The 19,717-nt window shown below is 35.1% G+C and overlaps 1 protein-coding gene across 12 annotated transcripts in view; it reads right to left on the minus strand.

Moving 5' to 3' along the window:
- The window catches only part of LOC306864244 (nuclear factor 1 X-type-like), a 161,368-nt gene that overhangs the window by 127,049 nt on the left and 14,602 nt on the right, over positions 1–19,717 (minus strand). For 5 of the 12 annotated variants that reach the window (XM_079408103.1, XM_079408112.1, XM_079408111.1 and 2 more), the window contains exon 1: positions 13,842–13,965. The exons of 5 other annotated variants lie outside the window; for them this stretch is intronic. In XM_079408103.1, the coding sequence (XP_079264229.1) occupies positions 13,842–13,868 (27 nt within the window). In that variant the 5' untranslated portion in view covers positions 13,869–13,965. Of the gene's footprint in view, positions 1–13,841; positions 14,044–19,717 lie in introns of those variants that run through there. 2 more of the 12 variants (XM_079408102.1, XM_079408113.1) reach the window with 2 other exon arrangements.

Raw genomic sequence — 19,717 nt, forward strand, 5'->3', positions numbered from 1 at the left:
AGTCTGTTTGTTCTTTTGGGTCCATAACATATAACACTATGTACACAAATGCAAATGCTACTATGTAAGCTCAATTTCATGCGATTTTAAAATCTTAAATGCGTTAAAATGTGAGAACGCAACACAACGCATTCTCAGCTCCACTGCTGAACTTGCAGAAGCAAACAGAATGCAGAATTGCAATTCTAATGTTCAAATGTAAAGAAGTAGAATTAAAGGGATAGTTCATAATTTTACGGTTGAACCACTGATGTCATATGGACTATTGCGAGCACGGAAGAATAAACAGCCCAGGGAGCTGCTAAGTTTCATCAGATCGCGTAAATCAGTGGAAAGTGAATAGAAATGATGATTCTGTCTGAAGAAATACGAAGTAAACATGGGTAAATATATCTCCCTGTATATGCATCTTTGGACTATAAGCCCTTATTGACGCTGTTCAGTGAATCTATGTGAACACAAATAAAACGCTGCAGACGTGACTGAATATGAATGCGTCTTCGAATTTCTATTTCCTTAAATGACACATACAGATTTATTATTTTGCACTCCTGATATAAATTACTAAATTACTGTCACTGCAACAATATTTTATCAAAACAGTGGTCAAATATCGACGCTAGAGTTTTAAATCTTTCTACTGATGCACAGTTTTTCCAGATAAAGTAACAGTGTGATGTTTTAACGTGTTGTTAAAGTGAAACATCATTGATCTAGGGCCGTCGCCAATCTTTTGCTAAGGGGTTAATGAAGTCCTTACTACCTTTCTGGGCTTTGAATGTGGTAGTTGCATTGCTGTCTATGCAGGGTCAGATTTCATCAAAAATATCTTAATTTGTGTTCAGAAGATAAATAAAGATCTTACAGGTTTGGAACATGATGAGGGTGAGTAATTAATGACAATTTTTTATTTTTAGGTGAACGATCCTTTAAAATCGAGTGAGACTCAAATAAATTAATATAACTAAAGAAGCCTTGTTTGAATATTTGAAATGCCACCTAAAGAAATTTGCATTTAAATTATATTTAATCATATATGTGTATACATCTATATATTTATAGATATTTACATAGTATATACAATTTGTGCACTTCTGAAGAATAAGTGACTGATATTTCTGCAAAAGTTGCTAGCATGACAGTGTCTTATCTAAAAGTCTACAAATATAGCTTGGTCACTCTTTCAATATCTATAAATATCAAATAAAATAAAATAAACGAAGAATGTGTATATAAAATTTGTGCAAAAGTTCATAGCATGGCACTAGTGTTATGGGTTTATGCAGTTGCTAGGTTATTGTGTGTGGTTGCTAGGATATTCCTGTGTTAGGGTGTTGCTAGGTGGTTTTCTATGTAGTTAGGGTGTTGCTAGGTGGTCGCTAAGGTGGTCATTATGGCATTGCTAGGTAGTTGTTAAAATTTTACATATAGGTGGCTACTAGGTGGTTACTAAGGGTGTACTCACACTATGCGTTCTGAACCGTGCAGGCGCAGTTCATTTAGCCAGCCCTGGCCCGGTAGGAAAAGGTGGATCGGATATTCGCGCTCGGGCTCGGTTCAAGGCAACCGTGCCTAATGTGAGTACACCCTAACTGACCCTAGTCACAAAAGGCCCATTCAAAAGTCTAAATAAAAAGTTCAAATTTCAATTAAAATAAATTTCAAATAAAATAAATATTGTAATATACAAAATATATATGTATTATATAAAGTAAATTAATACATTAAATCATTGTTAAAGGGGTTTTATGACGTCAATGCTAAAAATTACATTATTTTGTGTGTTTGGTGTAATGCATTGTTTTTACATGGTTTATGGTAAAAAAATCAAAACATTATTTTTGCTCCTCTTTGCCATGCCTTTCTGAGATGCGTCAATTTTTACAAAGCTTATCGTTCTGACAAGCGAGATGTGCTCTGATTGGCCAGATATCCAGTGCGTTGTGATTGGCCGAATATCTCAAGTGTATGACAGAAATGTTACGCCCCTTACCATATTTGGAAAGCACAGTGTCTCCACAACATGGTAGCGGTGGCGATTTATTTAGACTATTTAGACAATATTTCAGCGAGAATAAAAGTTACGCCTTCTTTCTTTGCGCAAACAATTGGGCAGTGTTATGCAAATCTTCCCACACAGTGACATAGAAATGTGGGGGCGTGTTTGAATGAGGCATTTTAGGAAGCCGTGGACAAGTCTTAACTTCTATAAAGAATATCTTTTGAGACTTTAGTCTTTGCAACTTTACGGGTCTTATATATAAATTAACTCCTTGTAACACTCCAAAGACAAAAGAAATCGCTTCATACAGTATAACCCCTTTAATTAAATTAAATTAATACACTTTTGTGTACCAGTGTGGAAGAACACTTTATTTCCCAGAATGAATCACCTGTGTTGAATTTCTTTCAATTTCAATTTAGTAGATTCATTGGTCACACTTTATTTTAGGTGGCCTTAACTACTATGTACTTACATAAAAAAAATAAGTACAATGTACTTACTGTGGCCATATTGTATTGCAAAACACTTCTGCTGCTATTGAGGTAGGAAACGGGTAAGGTTAGGGACAGCTTTGGTGGTATGGGTAGGTTTAAGGGATGAGTCAACAGTGTAATTATAAATGTAATTACAGAAATTAATTACAGATGTAAATACATATAGGTATTTTTAAAAATATACGTACAACGTAAAAACATGTACACAATAAGTGCATTGTATAAAATTATTAATTTAAATGTAAATACATAGTAGTTAAGGCCACCTAATATAAAGTGGGACCGATTCATTTCTGGTCATTCAAATTCTAATTAAGCTTCCTGTGAGATGTGGCCAGTTCAATTAAAACTCACACTGCAGCATGTTTTTTTAATGGAGGGGGCTTCATTTAATGAACATAGCCATTTCAGCTCACCTAATGCAAGTCATTTTTAATGTAAAAGAAAACTTAAAACTACTATCCAAAAATCTCAGCTGAATTCGCATGGAAGGTCGTTAGATGCTTCTGCAAAACTTGGTACAGATGATTAACCGTTTGGTAGAGCCACACAATGTCATAGTGGTGCAGGGCGGCAACTTTCATTGCATTTATTCTATCCTACATAGGGCCTGTCAGAAAAAGCCCTGCAGCCTGTGGCCTGCTACCACTGCCAGAAGACGCTCACAGGAATCCTGTCCGCACAAACACACACACACACACACCCTCCTTCGCTCGCTCTGTTTGCTCACAGCTGCCGGGCCTCCTCAGGGTTCATGCGAGGTAAAGATATGCTATATTATGCAACCGTGTATAGATTTTCCACCGCTGGAGATTGGCCAACTTCCTGCTCGCTCAGAAATGGGTGACGAGAGCTGCTGCACAGGCAGGCAGCGATTCCTTGCAGGACTGGTTGGCTAAACAGCACGGCGGGCCATGCCATGTGACCGCGAGTAACACTCCACACACGGTTGTTTACGATCTACCGTCGTTCCTTGCTGCTGCTTTCTGTTTTCACGCAGTTCGGAAACATTCGCGCGCAGATCGTTCGGGTTACCGCGCAGCGACTTTTGACAGACTCTGGAAAAGAGAGAGACACAGCTTTCCACACCCACCAACCCCCAAGACAGGAAAAGCATCTCTATCTGCACGGTTAACTCATGAGATACTCGCTCCCGGTCGCTCTCACACGCTGGAGAAATACCTCAGGGTGAGATGTGCGCAACGTTCCACTGTGAACCCATTTATGTTTTAGTTAATGATTTTTTTGGACTCAATAATCTTATCTAAGATGAGAGTTTATGACTGTAGCTTGTCAGAGGTCACAAACTTACTTTCTGAAACTCTTCTGCGCTGAAAGTTTTACAGAATTTTTACTGCATTTAAGTAAATTTATATGAAAGCTTGTTTCTATCTCAGACTAGAAAAAATATATAGTGACTTCATATTCTCACAATTGAGACTATTTTTCTACATTTAGACTTTTTTCACAACTTTATTTTTTCACTACATTTAGACTTTTTTTGCAACTTTATTTCTTGTAATTTTAACGTTTCATCTCATAATTGCAATTTTTCACTATTTAGACTTTTGTTTTTCAACTTCATTTCTCACATTTGTGCAACTTCATTTCTCACATTCAACACCAAGACTTGAATTGAGACTATTTTTTATAAAAGTGATTTTATTTCTTGCAATTGTAACTTACTGTGACGTCCTATCTCATATTGTTAACTGAATTTCTCTCTAATTCTTTCAAGTTCACGTTCAGGTTTATTTGTATAGCGCTTTTTACGATACAAATTGTTGCAAAGCATCTCTACTTTATTTTAAAAACAACCCTCACAGTTGCAACTTAATTTCTTGTAATTGTGTAATTGTGACTTTCTATCTCATAATTACAACTTTATTACTCACAATTGACAATTTATTTCTCACAATCGTGACTTTAGGTGAGAATGTTGAGGTGGAAACAGACTTCCATTTTGTCTCAAATGTTTCTCCTAGAGTTCCATGGAAGAAATAAAAGTAGATAAAAAAATTAGACAATTGATGACATCTACAATCAATTTTAAAGTACATGAATGACATTGATGTGAATAGCATAAACGTGAGACTCTAGAAAATCCATGTGAGAGTACTGGATCTAGTTCTTGAAGCAGGAGACATAAAAAAGTCTATGAATCTTGATATGAAATGCCATTCGCAACTCATTTTTCTTTCCTTATTTGACATTCAGCAAAAAAACATGAAAGACAGGATTTCACTGGGAAAAGATTGCACAATGAAGAGTTAGAGTTACATACTAAGTGGCTGAAGGGGTTGAATACATTTTGTGATGTCAGCCAAAAAAAGAAAGTCATTTCATAGGAAGAGCAAGTTATTACATTTTGATGAAAGATTAAGATTTGAATTAATGTGCTGCAATGAATCATACACAAAAAGCACAGAAATGTAATAAAGGTAAATAGGGTCAATTTTGATTGCAGGACAAATTAAATCACATTGCCGTCTAGGAGAAACAGTTGGGATACAAACAAGATCTCATTTGGGAATTTTCTTCTTATTCGCAGGACAAAAAAAACGAAATCTGGAACTCTTCATGAAATCTAAATCAGCTCCAGCCCATCATATTCCTTGACAACCTAAACAATAATCAGCCAATCACAGCTGTCGCTGCTGGGAAGGTGTGACGCACATGTGAGGTGGTAGGCGTGGCCAGGTTGAGAGGAAATGTGCTAATGTGATGCAGGTTGACTGTCAGAGGTTGTGGAGGCCATATGGGTTAAGAGTCAGGAGAGGATCTGGCACACGTGGCAGCGTTTTCTCGCATGCGCCCTGTCAGTGCCGGCCGTGATATGTTCAGACGCCACCAGATTGACATGGATGAGCAAAGAATGCACACCTGCGTCTCAGGGGCTTAAGTGTGTGCAGGTGCGAGGGTGTGCACACGTGTGCTTGTGTGTCCAAATACATTATGCATGAGGGTAGAGTGTTTTAAATTGGTTGTTCATTGACAAAAAGATGCAAAATAGAGGAAGGAAACTAAAAGAAACAATGGAAGCGGAGTTATATAATGTGCGATGGTGGAAATCTGTCTACTGGAGTTAATTCAGAACAGAATTAACAATACCTTTTAAATTTAAATTTCATTTGATTTTAGCAATTATCTGAATTTCAATTGGGGTAGCAAATAGGATGCAGAATTGCAATTCAAAGCTATTCTAAGGTAGAATTCTAAAAGTAGAATTTTTATTAAAAATCATAATCACTTTTACTAGAAAAGCAAGACACCTTAAAGTTTTGATGGATGGACGGATGGAGGATGGACAAAAAAAGATAGATAGATAGATAGATAGATAGATAGATAGATAGATAGATAGATAGATAGATAGATAGATAGATAGATAGATAGATAGATAGATAGATAGATAGATAGATAGATAGATAGATAGATAGATAGATAGATAGATAGATAGATAGATAGATAGATAGATATTTGAAATGTGATAAAACAATTAAAATAAATATTAAATAATTATTAAAATAAAAAAATCTTAATAACTAATAGTCAAATTAGAAATAATTAATTATTACAATTATTGCAATAGATTTTGGTCATATCACCAACTCTTTTTGACTGGTTTGCATGGTCTATATTAGGATCAGTGCATTTTAGAACTGCTTCACGCTTTTATAGTGTCCCTCAACAGGGTCATATGGCCTTGACCTCCGGCTGCGTCTCATAATAAGCATGCCGGTCTTAAATGTCCAAGGCGTTTGATCCATCCCGCTGTGGTCCGTCATGGAGTGGCACTTTAACAAAAACAAAGTAAAACAAAGAGAAACTGATCTGCTCAGACAGAGATGGAACCAATGGAGCGCAAAGCCAGAGTGGGAAATTTTGCCTAGCAACAACACGAACCCAACCCATGCCAACGCTGGCATAGCCATCCGACGCAACCCATAAATCCAGCAAACCCCTCACAGGGGAGTCCGAAATGCACACCATCCTACACACTTAGAAATATAAATATATATTTCACAACGATGCCACAGAAGAAACATTTTTGGAATGAAAAATGAACAGTCTTTAAACAAGCCAAGTGAACCGTTCTCAAAAGAACCATTTTTTCTTAGAATATTTGAACATTCTAAAGAACCTTTTCCATCTTGAAAATGGAAAGGTTTTATGAATGCTAAAAATAACTTTTTTTTTTTAAATTTTGACGGTTTCCGTTGCAAATGCATCTTGCGCACATACGCAATGCACAATGCAAGATAGCGATCGCTCCATCTTTATGCCAAGCCCTCAACCAGCTCCTATGGGAACCCTTTCGTCCTGTTTGATGGACTGAGGCCTTCTCTATTTTCACAAAGATGGTTTTGATCGGCTCCAACCGTACGTTAGACAACCGTACAAAACCTACATTTCACGGCTTATGTATATGCGAGCTAAATTATGTAATTGCCTTCAAGTGTGTGTCCCGTTGCCATCGCAACTGCACAACATATCAGTAAGCACAGAGCCACAGCGGAGCTACGGGCACTGCCAGGCCGCTGCCAAGGCCTAATCCATGCCAGGAGTGACATGAGCGAAGGGAAAGGGAGGAGGACACACACACACACACACTGGATATCCTCCTATTCTTTTGGCTGGAGACTCCCATGGCAATGGCAGTAGGAATCCATTCTCCACAGATACTGGGACAGCTGTGCAGATAGATGAGAGCCGACTGGTTTGGGCCTTTATGCATTAAAGCTTAAGATAAAAACTAGGTACTTTATTCTAGGCCGTCCTCTTCCGTGCCAGCATGCATTTGATCATCAGGCCGGCTTTGTGTTTCCCACCACCTAATATAGTGAACGGCAGAATAAAACAGCTCTTTGACACATTTATTATTATGGACTGAAAATTTTCTCTGGTGTTTGTCTCTCTATAAACCTTGACATGCTCGTTTGAAGGCTCTTTTTGTGTAAAAAAAAAAAACAGCAAGGAAATTACTTCTGAAAACACTTCTGCATGAGTTGAGAGAGTATGTGATAAGTTGCAATAACTTCAGAGGGGTTATATAACAAAAAAAATCACATTTTCCTTGTTTGTTTTTTTTTTTTGTTTTTTTGGAATAAAATAGTATGACATATGTAAATACACTTTTCAGACTTCTCAGGCCATTTATTGAAACTAAACTGCAAAAACATCTAATTTTATTGGATTTCTGATCTCAAAAACCCAAATACATTAATGACCATCAACATTTACACAGCAAAAATGCTCAAAAACTAAATAAGGCAATATATTTAGAGGAGAAAAGTTAAAAGTTTATGAATCGATCCTAAAAAAAATGGACTGCTGTTCTGAAAAATGGGATGAACATTTCTCCCCGCACTTTGTACAATAGTATGTCGTAAACAAAGCACCTCAAAAGGAGTCCATAGATGACTTGTGTCCTAAAGTCCTAAATTTTAAGTCTTCTGAAGTCATATGATAGATTTATTTGCTGAAAATGTTCTCTTCTATCAAAGCTCTAAATCTCATTTGCATTTAAAGATTTCGCATAGATGCATGCTTTTTTTTCTGTGCATAGATTTTAAGATGCTGTTTTTGCCCCTTTTTTGTTTGACAGACATCGTTCGTATTTGGTTTCTCTCTCTCTTCTTTTTTTTTTGTTAAAAAGTGCAGCTAAAACATTCAGCTAACCCTCCTTTTGTGTACAACGTAAGATGAAATGTCATTCAAGTTTGAAATTAATAAGTTAATGATGAAATTATTAATTTATTTTAAAAAAAATTCATTGCACAGGGAAAAAAAAAAAAAATTAATCCAAAAAGAGCATGAAAAATGGTAGTGATGAACTAAATTACGAACTGCATAAAACTTTAACTAACATTGTAAGTGCACCTCAGGGAAATGAATACGATATGATCATGCAGTCTCTGAACACCGCTATGGAATGTCTTTGTTAGTGGTCTTTTATTATTGTTGATCGTACGGCGGGTGAACGGGAGCTTTGACAGTCGGCTAGGGGACACGGCTGACGCCCCGTCAGAATGAATAAGTAAAAGGAACAGAGCGTCCCTGTGCCCGTCTGGCATTGTAACCATCCCGTCTCTGTGCCATGAGACCAGCTCGACTCCGTGCCACTGGACACCATTTGGTCAAACGGGAGACTCTGGTTTCACCGGCAGACTGCCTATCACATGAGCGCACAATACCGCCACGGTCCTCTGAAGTGAAATGCAAGATCAACTAGTTGTCCTCTTCAAACATCACTCCCGTGATCCGCCTGAGAATTTCAATGTGGAACAAAATCTTTGATCATCGAACCACAATTTATTAATTTAGCATTATTCGTAAGTGAAAATCACTGTAAACAACTGGGTGCAGAAAAAAAATTCACTCAGATATTGCTAGTAAATTTCACAAAGAAACAGCAAGTAACATGACATTTTGAAGTAGAAAGACTGAAATAGTATTTTCTTGTAAAACATTTCTACTACAGTGTAAATTTCACAATTAATTATAAAGAAATGGCAAGTAACACATTGAATTAAATGTGAAACTTTGAACTACTGAAACACTGAAATAGTATTTTCTTGTACTCCAATAATATTGTAATTTTATATAATTTTTTAATAAATCCAATCATTTTTTCGGATTTACAACTTATTTTTTCAAAATCTTTTTTTTTACAGTGTAATCAAGGGTCCATCAATGCAAAATAATAATTCAGCAAAAACTCCAAAAAGGTATATATATTATTACATAATTATAACATATGTATAGTAATATATATTAACATATATCATAGTAAATTAATTCAGCTTTAAAGAAAATATTTACTTTTTTTTTTTTTTCACGTTGAAAATGAACTAGTGAAGACAAAAGTATGATTTAAAAAAAAGAATATATATGTTAACACTTATTTTTCTAAATGTGATTGTGCATTTAAACAGTCACTGGTGTGTTAGAGAGGCTAAGAAAGGCTAAGAACGTAATGGACAACTGGCCCCTAACAGTGGGCCTGCAACGCTCCCTAATCCTGTAATAAAACCACTTGAGCTTAAGAATTAGTAAAAGAAGGACAAGTGAACAAACGGACAAGAAAGAATCCAAGCTTAAAGACACAGTTGCCTGTGAGTGAATCAGAAAGTGAAAGACGATAAAAGGTGTTAAAATCTGCAATATTACTCAGACTGCAGCTCCATCAGATTTTAATCCCGAGAGCAGCTGTTCCAACTCATTTTCCAGGCCCGGGGAGCGAGCTAAACCGGAGCATCTAGGGCGACTCTAGAGTGACTAAGTCAGGTTTGGGAGAAAGTTAAGCCTGTCATGGCTGAAAGGCCTCATCCATCTCAGCCGAGATTGTTATTGGGCCGAATATGTGCAGATAGTCTTCGCTACTGATTAAAGTTTTCTGAAGCGAGATACAAACAGTTTCTCTTCAGCGCTGTGAAATTCAGATTCGGTTTTTGTAAAATGCATAACGGTCATAAAACTGGCTGCAAATCAAATCCTCAGGATTCATAAAAGTCACATCTGCTAGTCTTAGTGACTGGTTAATTAAAAAGCTGATTGAAGTGAAGTTGCAAGTTAACTGAAGTGAGGTATTCTGATTTTCTTCAAACCATGTTGAACTAAAATAACTGGTTTCAAAAATAAAATTGTTAAAATTATTTTAAAATGTCCAAATTAGTACTTTGCTTGATTTGGCCATTTTGTGATTATTATTATTATTTTATTTATTTTTTGGTACTGCCTGAAAACTTTTGATTATTGACTGGCCAATTAAAAGTTCCAAAATCAAAACATTTTTAAATTCAGCAAAAAAATATATATCTCATTAAAAAAATCCAACAATAACAGTAAAATTTAGAAATATTATAACAACATAAAATAACTGTTTTCTACTTGACTATATTTTAAAATGTAATTTATTCCTGTCATGCAAAGCTGAATATTCAGCAGCAACATTTTCTTTTCAAAAACTTAATTATTCCAAACTTTTGACCACCGGTATATATATGTTTATTTATTTATGTGTGTACAACTGCATGCAAATCATTATATCTGATGTGCAGCGTACTCTTGACTGGGGTTGAATGTTTCTGAATTCAGATACTGAAATATCCAGGAGTGTTAATGACTGGACATCCACCTAGGCTTAAAACAAGCAGGTGTGACCCTGCAGCTGTGTGTGATAATCTCTCTCTCTAATTATACAAAACACAAGTACATAATTAGATAAAATTTTTGATGTCGACCCTCATTTTCGGCACAAAGCAAATGAATTTAATTGAAAATGACCTTCAGTGGCCAGTAACATTTCTTTACTAAATAAAAGGAAACTTATTTGCTGGCATTGCGGTCATTTTAAATAAAAAAAAGTAAAATGTAAACAAATAGGCATTTACATGGATAGCATTTTTCCACAGCTGTGACATAAATGTTACTTTCTGCCATTTTAAACAAAGTAATATTTTTTGCCATTTGTTTACATCAATTAAAGTACATTCAGATCTCGAACAGCATCTGATCCACCTGATCTATAACCAGTGCATTTCTATATACTGCATTACGCACCAGTCCCAAAACTCCTCACGGCACTTGTTCACTCAGAAAAAGCTTTCTTCAGCAACTCATTCCACCTTTTTATTTACATTTAATATCATTAATGACCTTCCAGGCCTGCTTTAATTATTCACAGCCACCAAACAAGCCAAAATGTAAATCTATTCGTCAGACGTGAAGCTAAATTCAAGTGCAAACCTGGGGACACACAGACCCGCTCACTCTCCTCTCGCAGCGCAAAGACTCACCATATCCAAAACACCTTTTACATTTATTAACATACTGATAGAAGTACACTGAAACGGCTTCAAACTCTGCTGTGAATTGTTTTTAATTAATGCAAGAAACAAAAAACCAATATATCAGATAGACAGATAGACAGATAGATAGATAGATAGATAGATAGATAGATAGATAGATAGATAGATAGATAGATAGATAGATAGATAGATAGATAGATAGATAGATAGATAGATAGATAGATAGAAATAATTAAATGGATTATCTAGTAAACGGACACCACATAGTTTAATATAAAACCCATTTACAATATAATAAATAAAAATAATTACTATTTAACATAAAGCCATTTGTTATAAAATAAATTAATAATAGATACAATAATAATAAATAAAATCATGACTTTAAATAGATATTATAAAAAATAAACTACAAAATGTCACTTTCTCTGCTCTAAAGCCTTTAATCGAGCCAATAAAAGCTTGAAGTCATCCAGTAATACAATAATAATATTGCATATTTGCTTTTCCATTTGCGACTGACCCAGTGCCGTTGTTTTCTCTGGAGCAGACACAGGTATGATTCAGTGCAATATAAACAGGAAAATATGTCAATTTCAGACCCAAGAGATAAATCTGTTGCAGTCCGCTTACTAAGAACCCACCTACACTACAGTAATGTGCACATATCATACCAGACATACAGTGCCTGTACATAAACATACATTTAGACTCAAAAGAATGCTGATATAAAGCCATACATTCTTTTATGTCCTTTTCAGACTCAACATGTCCATTAAATCACAGAATAAATCCTTGTTTAAATTGCACCGCTTCTATCAATTAAGGAGCGCGGCTGAGCACAGTAACTATTGTATTTTAAATGGGAAACAGGCTGGCGCTTGCATGCTCAAAGAAAAACACACGCTCCCTGGTTCTGCAAGCGTGCGGTGGGGGCATGGAAGTAAAATTGTTTTAATAGAACCACTGTAAAACTCAGGAATGAATTACACATGACACACAAAGCGCAAGCCAACTGTCCACCATGGCAGAAATATAAACAACTGCAGCATATGACAGAGAGACTGCATTAACTCACGCAGGACAACCTCAGGAACAATCGGGAATTAGAGCCAGCTATATCGCTGAAGACAAAGAATCTCTAGAAACCAGGGAAAATGGCTTTCAGCCCTGTTCAACTCTGCACTAACGATTGTGAGTTTAGAAACACACGTAATGAATGAGAATTTCTCTTGGTTTCTAACATGATTGAAACAGCAAATCTGAAAACACCAGATCTGAAAGCTGTTGTGTTTCTCAGTAAAAAACTATTTCTCAGAGTTGCATGTGAGTCTTTAAAAAGCATGTTATGTATGTGTGTGTGTGTGTGTGCGTCTACATGTATATTTTATATAAGAGCATGCACAAAAACTGAACAGACTTTTAAAAGTTAGAAAAATATAGAAGCAAAAATATTAAAATCAACTAATATATTTTGTAAAAGTTTGATATCTTAAAAAATTTATGGCAAACTTTTTCATGCTAGAGAAAAAAAAAGTGACCCTGAAACCGCTGACTGACCCCAAATGATGTGACAAAAGACGTAAAATCCATAAAATACACCTACAGTATGAACATGCATCTAAATAATTTACTCTATAAAATGCTCATTTTAAAATAATAATAGTCAAAAATGCACAAAAACATTGCAGTGCTGCACTCTGAACAGTATGTCGTAAAACAACTAATAAACTACAATAAATTACTGCAAATAATTTCCTATGAAAATTTGAACATGAATCAACAATTTTAGGCATATATTTGCAAGACGTTTATAAACACTTCAAGAAACTGTAACTTATGTATAACAGAAGCTTTCAGATTTACATTAGAAATCATACAGATTTTACACCAGATGCATTTAAACCAAGTTACAACCCCAAAATGTTTCCAACTGTATTTCACTAATTTCTCAATGTAAAAACATCCATTTAATGCTTTTAAAAATGCATCTTTCAAAGTTTGCATTAAAAAAAGCACATTATTCACAAGCATTCGTGAGTTCAGATCAGAAAAGCTGGCAAACTGGCATTTTGGGGTAATGCTGGCGACCTATGACATTTCTCAAAAGAAAAAGAAAGAAAAAAAAAAAAAATCACAGGGCGAACAGATCAAATTCAAAACTCTCACAGCAACCGCGTTAAACACTGGACTTTCCAAAGCCCGCGCGCGTCTTACAGTCTTTAAAAGTGAAGCTATTCAGAGTGGGACGAAGTGAAAAAAAAACCGACACGAAGCGCTAAACTCGCAGTTCAAGGTCTATCTATACATATCCGCTCCTCCTCCACGGCGCTCCTTTTATATTAAATCGATTTCCAGCGAAGCGCCATTTTCTGCCCAAACCATGCGCACTGAAAGCGCGTAAAGAAGGTCAGCTGGAGACGTGCCACCAAACGCGCGCTCCAGCACAGCACAAACAGTCCCGCGGTCGAGGGGAGCAGCTGACAGACGCGAAAGCGAATCAATCAAGCAGAAGAATAAGGAACGCTTTACCTGTGTGAGGCAGTATGGAGAGTACATGCTTATATGTGAGATGCGTGACTGAAGCGGGATGGAAGTGGCATTGCCGACCCGCTCTCGCTCACTGCACGCTGCTGTAACTCCGCCTAAAGCGGCTGAAAGTGAAAGCTTGCACAAAGTTTTGCGAGGAGAAAACTTTCTCTCTCTCCCTCCCTCTCCCTTCTCTCTCTCTCTCTCTCTCTCTCTCTCTGACTGAACAAGCATCTTATGAGTCGGATATGCGTCTTAATGAGTGTAATGCTATACATCGTATAGCGTAGTAAAGTAGAGTAAAAATGTGCCTCATGTGGTAACTTCTACATTTCTAGATATACGTCAAAATATGCATGCATCAACCTAACTACATTGTTACATTTAAAAAAAATGTTTTTTTAAAGATGATACATTTTCACCTTTTACATTATACAATGTTTAACAGATAATTAATTGATTCTAGAATTGTATATTTTCATTATTTATAAATATATGTTAAAATATGCAATATTCATGAATGGACATAGTTTGTCAGTCTTGTTTGACTTTTATGAAATTTCTAGCGTGACTTCAAGCATTTTATAAGCATTTATATATTAAGCATTTTATATATAGAATGTAAATATTATATAATGACTATTATATATATATATATATATATATATATATATATATATATATATATATATATATAAAATATATATAAAAAAAATGTAAAAAGAAAAAAAGTGCAATTGTTAAACTATTTTGTCATGAAATGTCCCTTAAAATGCCTTAGTGATCCCAATTTATATATGGTAGTGAAAAAGTAAAGTTTAAAAAATAAATAAATAACAGATTTTCTTATATTGGATCAAAGACTTAAAAACATTACAAAAAAAATTAATTTAGCAAATTAAAATGTAGACTTTTTTCCTTTCTTTACAAAAATTAATGTTTACTAAACTGTTGCATATTAATGTATCTTATTCTTGACTGATATTTCAAATGTGAATATATTTAATAAGCGTACATGGCATGCATGAATAAAGGAAGGGTGTTTTGAACAAAAGATAAAGGAAGGTTGAAATCCATTTTTGCAATGGCATGCAGACATACTTCATAAACAAAATTAATGTGCGCCAATTAATGAGAAAATGAAGTAAAAATAAAAAGTGAAAAAATGCTATTGTTTTTTGTTCATTTGCCTTAGAAAGGTCAATTTAATGCAAGTTATTATAGAGTAAATATATAACGGTTTCTGTAAATGACTGTCAAATGCATTGTGCTCAGTGTTATATTAGCTGTAAAAGACAGACAATCACCTGGACTACAATACTTGTACACATACTCTAGTGAAAGTAGCCGCTGTCCCTTTCCAAACTTCTAAATGAATGCCTTGCAAAACACATGAAAGCAGTGAACATTAAGGCAAGAGCAGGCGGCGAGTGGAGGTATAGAGTTTTGGAGCACGTCCCTGGGTGGGGATTTTTGGTGGGGGTGAAGTCATTGAGCAGAACCGGAGCTGAAGGCTGGATGTGCCACCGGAGGCCTGGAGATTTATGAGGCCCGACTGCCTGTGCAGTTCCACCGCAAGCCACTGCAGGGGAAACAAAGAGAGAGTCGGCACTGTGTGGCCAATTACAGGCCTCTGCCAAGGGATCCAGGGAGCGACAGAGAGCTGGAGATGGAGGGAGAGTCGACTGCAGATGGGAGGAAGCCGGGGGAGTGAAGAGAGAGGAAAGTGCTCTGCGCCGCTTCAGGAAACGCATACCTGCGTGAATCATCAGCGCTTCTCACCAGTTACCTTATGTGACCTTTGACCTGGCATGTGTTCATGAGTGCTTCGCTAATAACATGTCCTTAAGCACTTAGGCTCAACATTTGAGGTTCAAATTGATAGATTTATAGAAGGGAAACGTTCACTTACAGTAAATGATCTTGCAGTGTCACATAGGAATATTTTGAGGAAACAAAAGAAAAAAAAAATATGAAAGATAGCACTTTACCCATTAGTCACCATTAGTTAATGCATTAAGTAAAATTATCTAACGATGAACAATTAATTTATTACAGTTTTTATTAATCAGGCATTAATTAGGCTAACATTTATAGATTTATAAAAGGGAAATGTTTATTTTTAGTTTTCACAATCTTCTAAATCAATTTAGGTTTTTTATTATTATTGTTATTATTCAGAATATATATTTATTTATTTATTTATTTCAGTTCACTTAAATGGTCCAGTAGTGTTACAAATGAATACATTAAAGCAAATTAAAATATTCAAAATTAATATAACATTTACAAATAAAAATGTAAATAATAATAATAAATAAGTAACTTTACAAGGTCCCACTAGTTAATGAATGAACTAAAGTTACAGTGATTCTTTTTGTTGTTGTTGTTGTATTTTTGAATTTGATATTCATATATATTTTTTACTAGTTTACACTATTTTTAAATCACCTTTTAACTATATATATATATATATATATATATATATATATATATATATATATATATATATATATATATATATATATATATATATATATATATATATATATATATATATATATATATATATATATACACACACACACACACACACACACACACACACACACACACACACAGATATATATTTATTTTACTTTATATACAGATATAAAGTATGTACTATTTATATATTTATATATTATTCATACATTTATTTATTTGAAGTTTTCTTAAATGGTCCTGAGGTGTTTGTAAATGAATATTTGAAAAGCGCAAATATTAAAAATTGACATAAAATTTATTTAAGAAATAAATATGAAACAGATGACATTAATGTTATTAATGTTATTAATAACAACTGTTTAATGTCAGCTTTAATCCATCAAATAATGTTAACAGATACAACTTTTCATTTTAGTAATGTGTAAGTGCAATTAGCATTAACTTAATTAATGATTTTTCATTGATAGTTCATATTGACTAATACAAATGCTAACAAATGAACCTTATTGTATAGTGATACCATGAAATAAATAAACATATAAAATATAAACGTGCAGGACAAAACACTGCAGGACAAATTTCATGTCAGCTACTCATAGACAGCTTGTTTTACCAAATAATATTAGTCTTTTTGGAACTAGTAAACTGCTGAAGTGCATGAAAGCAGGTGGATTTAAAATTGAAGGGAATTTCTTCGTCTTTTCCACCCGAGATCCTGAACTGATTTGTAACAAAATGCCACAAAACCAGTTCAAAGGCCTGCAGTGGTGAGAGGAGAGGAGGTTTCTCCAAACCGAAGGAACATCATGCACGAAGTGATAACTCATGTACCACTTCTCAATGTGCCCCACAGTTAGTGGTTTGAGTGGGTACAAGACTGCTAAACTATGCTAAACACATGAGAGAACCACACGCTAGCAGTAAATCAACAGCTGCTGGATATCGTTACACATAGCATTACATCTAGACTCACATAAAGGTTTTTAGATCATTTGTATGTAGCAATTCCAGCAACTTTCCAAAATTGCCAAATATTTCCATGATTTTGCAAAAGTTTCCCCCCAAAAAATCCTGGAAAGTTAAAAAAATAATAATAATCCACCCTTTGCAAACTTGTATGCCTGGATATCAAACCCATGACATTTATTTGCTTTACCAGTTGAGCTACACAAAACAAAACTGCAAGTGAAAGCTTGGCATGTTCTGAGATTCAAGGTTTGTATATTGCATGCTTATTTTTGTTCTGAAGTTCAAGTTCAGTGGTTATCAATTGGTTTCAAAGGCACAGATGTCAACAACAAAAGACATATGTACAGGTCAAAAGTTTGGAATAATAAAGATTTTTTTATGTTTTTTTTTTTTGCTCACCAAGGCAGCATTTTATTTTTCATCACAAACACAGTAAAAACTGTGAAAATTGTTAAATATTATTAGAAATTAAAATAGTGGTTTATATTTGAATATATTTCAAAATGTATTTTATTCCTGTGATCAAAGCTGAATTTTCAGCATCATTACTCCAGTCTTCAATATCACGATAGCTGCATTGACCCTGCCCTTGATAAAACACAGTGGAGCAACACCAGCAGCTGACATGGCACCCCAGACCATCACTGACTGTGGGTACTTGACACTGGACTTCAGGCATTTTGGCATTTCCCTCTCCCATGTCTTCCTCCAGACTCTGGCACCTTGATTTCCGAATGACATGCAAAATGTGCTTTCATCCGAAAAAAGTACTTTGGACCACTGAGCAACAGTCCAGTGCTGCTTCTCTGTTCAAAAGTGGCTTGACCTGGGGAATGCGGCACCTGTAGCCCATTTCCTGCACACGCCTGTACACGGTGGCTCTGGATGTTTCTACTCCAGACTCAGTCCACTGCTTCCGCAGGTCCCCCAAGGTCTGGAATCGGTCCTTCTCCACAATCTTCCTCAGGGTCCGGTCACCTCTTCTCGTTGTGCTGTGTTTTCTGCCACACGTTTTCCTTCCCACAGACTTCCCACTGAGGTGCCTTGATACAGCACTCTGGGAACAGCCTATTCGTTCAGAAATTTCTTTCTGTGTCTTACCCTCTTGCTTGAGGGTGTCAATGATGGCCTTCTGGACAGCAGTCAGGTCGGCAGTCTTACCCATGATTGCGGTTTTGAGTAATGAACCAGGCTGGGAGTTTTTAAAAGCCTCAGGAATCTTTTGCAGGTGTTTAGAGTTAATTAGTTGATTCAGATGATTAGGTTAATAGCTCGTTTAGAGAACCTTTTCATGATATGCTAATTTTTTGAGATTGAGGAATTTGGGTTTTCATGAGCTGTATGCCAAAATCATCAACATTAAAACAATAAAAGGCATGAACTACTTCAGTTGTGTGTAATGAATCTAAAATATATGAAAGTCTAATGTTTATCAGTACATTACAGAAAATAATGAACTTTAGCACAATATGCTAATTTTTTTAAAAGGACCTGTATATTAGGGCTGTCAAAATTAAGGCGTTAACGCAAACTCATTTTAACAGCACTAATTTTATTAACGTATGATTAACAGCGCGCATTTTCTGTTTGATCCGTGGCCTATAGCCCTTAGTTGGAGAAATGGAGATGCACAGTGTTGCCAACTTAGCTACTTTTTTTTTCATTCAAAAAAGCACCTAGCGACAAATCTAGTGGCTTCTTGGACAACTCAATTATAAATGTATAAATAAATCAGGATTCTTGTGCAGATTAACATCTTGGAAGGGAGAGCTGGTTATGTATCTTCACGAGTTAACTCATGACAATCATGAGATTAATCGCGATTAAATATTTTAATCGATTGACAGCCCTAATTTATACGTTTATTTCGTTTTTTTTAAAAAAGAAGTCTCTTATACTCACTAAGGCTGCATTTATTTGATTAATAATACAGTAAAAACAGTAATATTGTGAAATAATACTGCAATTTAAAACAACTGATTTCTATTTGAATATCTTTTAAAAGATAATTTATTCCTGTGATCAAAGCTGAATTTTCAGCATCATTACTCCAGTCTTCAATATCACGATCCTTCAGAAATCATTCTGATATGTTGATTTGACGCTCAAGAAACATTTATGATTAACGTGGAAAACAGTTGTGCTGCTTCATACTTCTGAGAAAAGTGTGAGACACTACCATTGAAAAGTTTGGGATAAATAAATAAATACATTTTATTCAACAAGGATGCATTCATTTGATCAAGTGACAGTAAAGGCATTTATAATGTTACAAAAGATTCCTATGTCAAATAAATGCTGTTCTTTTGATGTTTCTATTCATCAAAGAATCCTAAAAAAACAAATGTATCATGGTATCCACAAATAATGTAAGCACTGATAAAAAGAATCATTATTAATAATTGAGCACCAATAAAAATGGA

Source organism: Barbus barbus, assembly GCF_936440315.1.
Source record: "Barbus barbus genome assembly, chromosome: 4".
Lineage (NCBI taxonomy): Eukaryota > Metazoa > Chordata > Actinopteri > Cypriniformes > Cyprinidae > Barbus > Barbus barbus.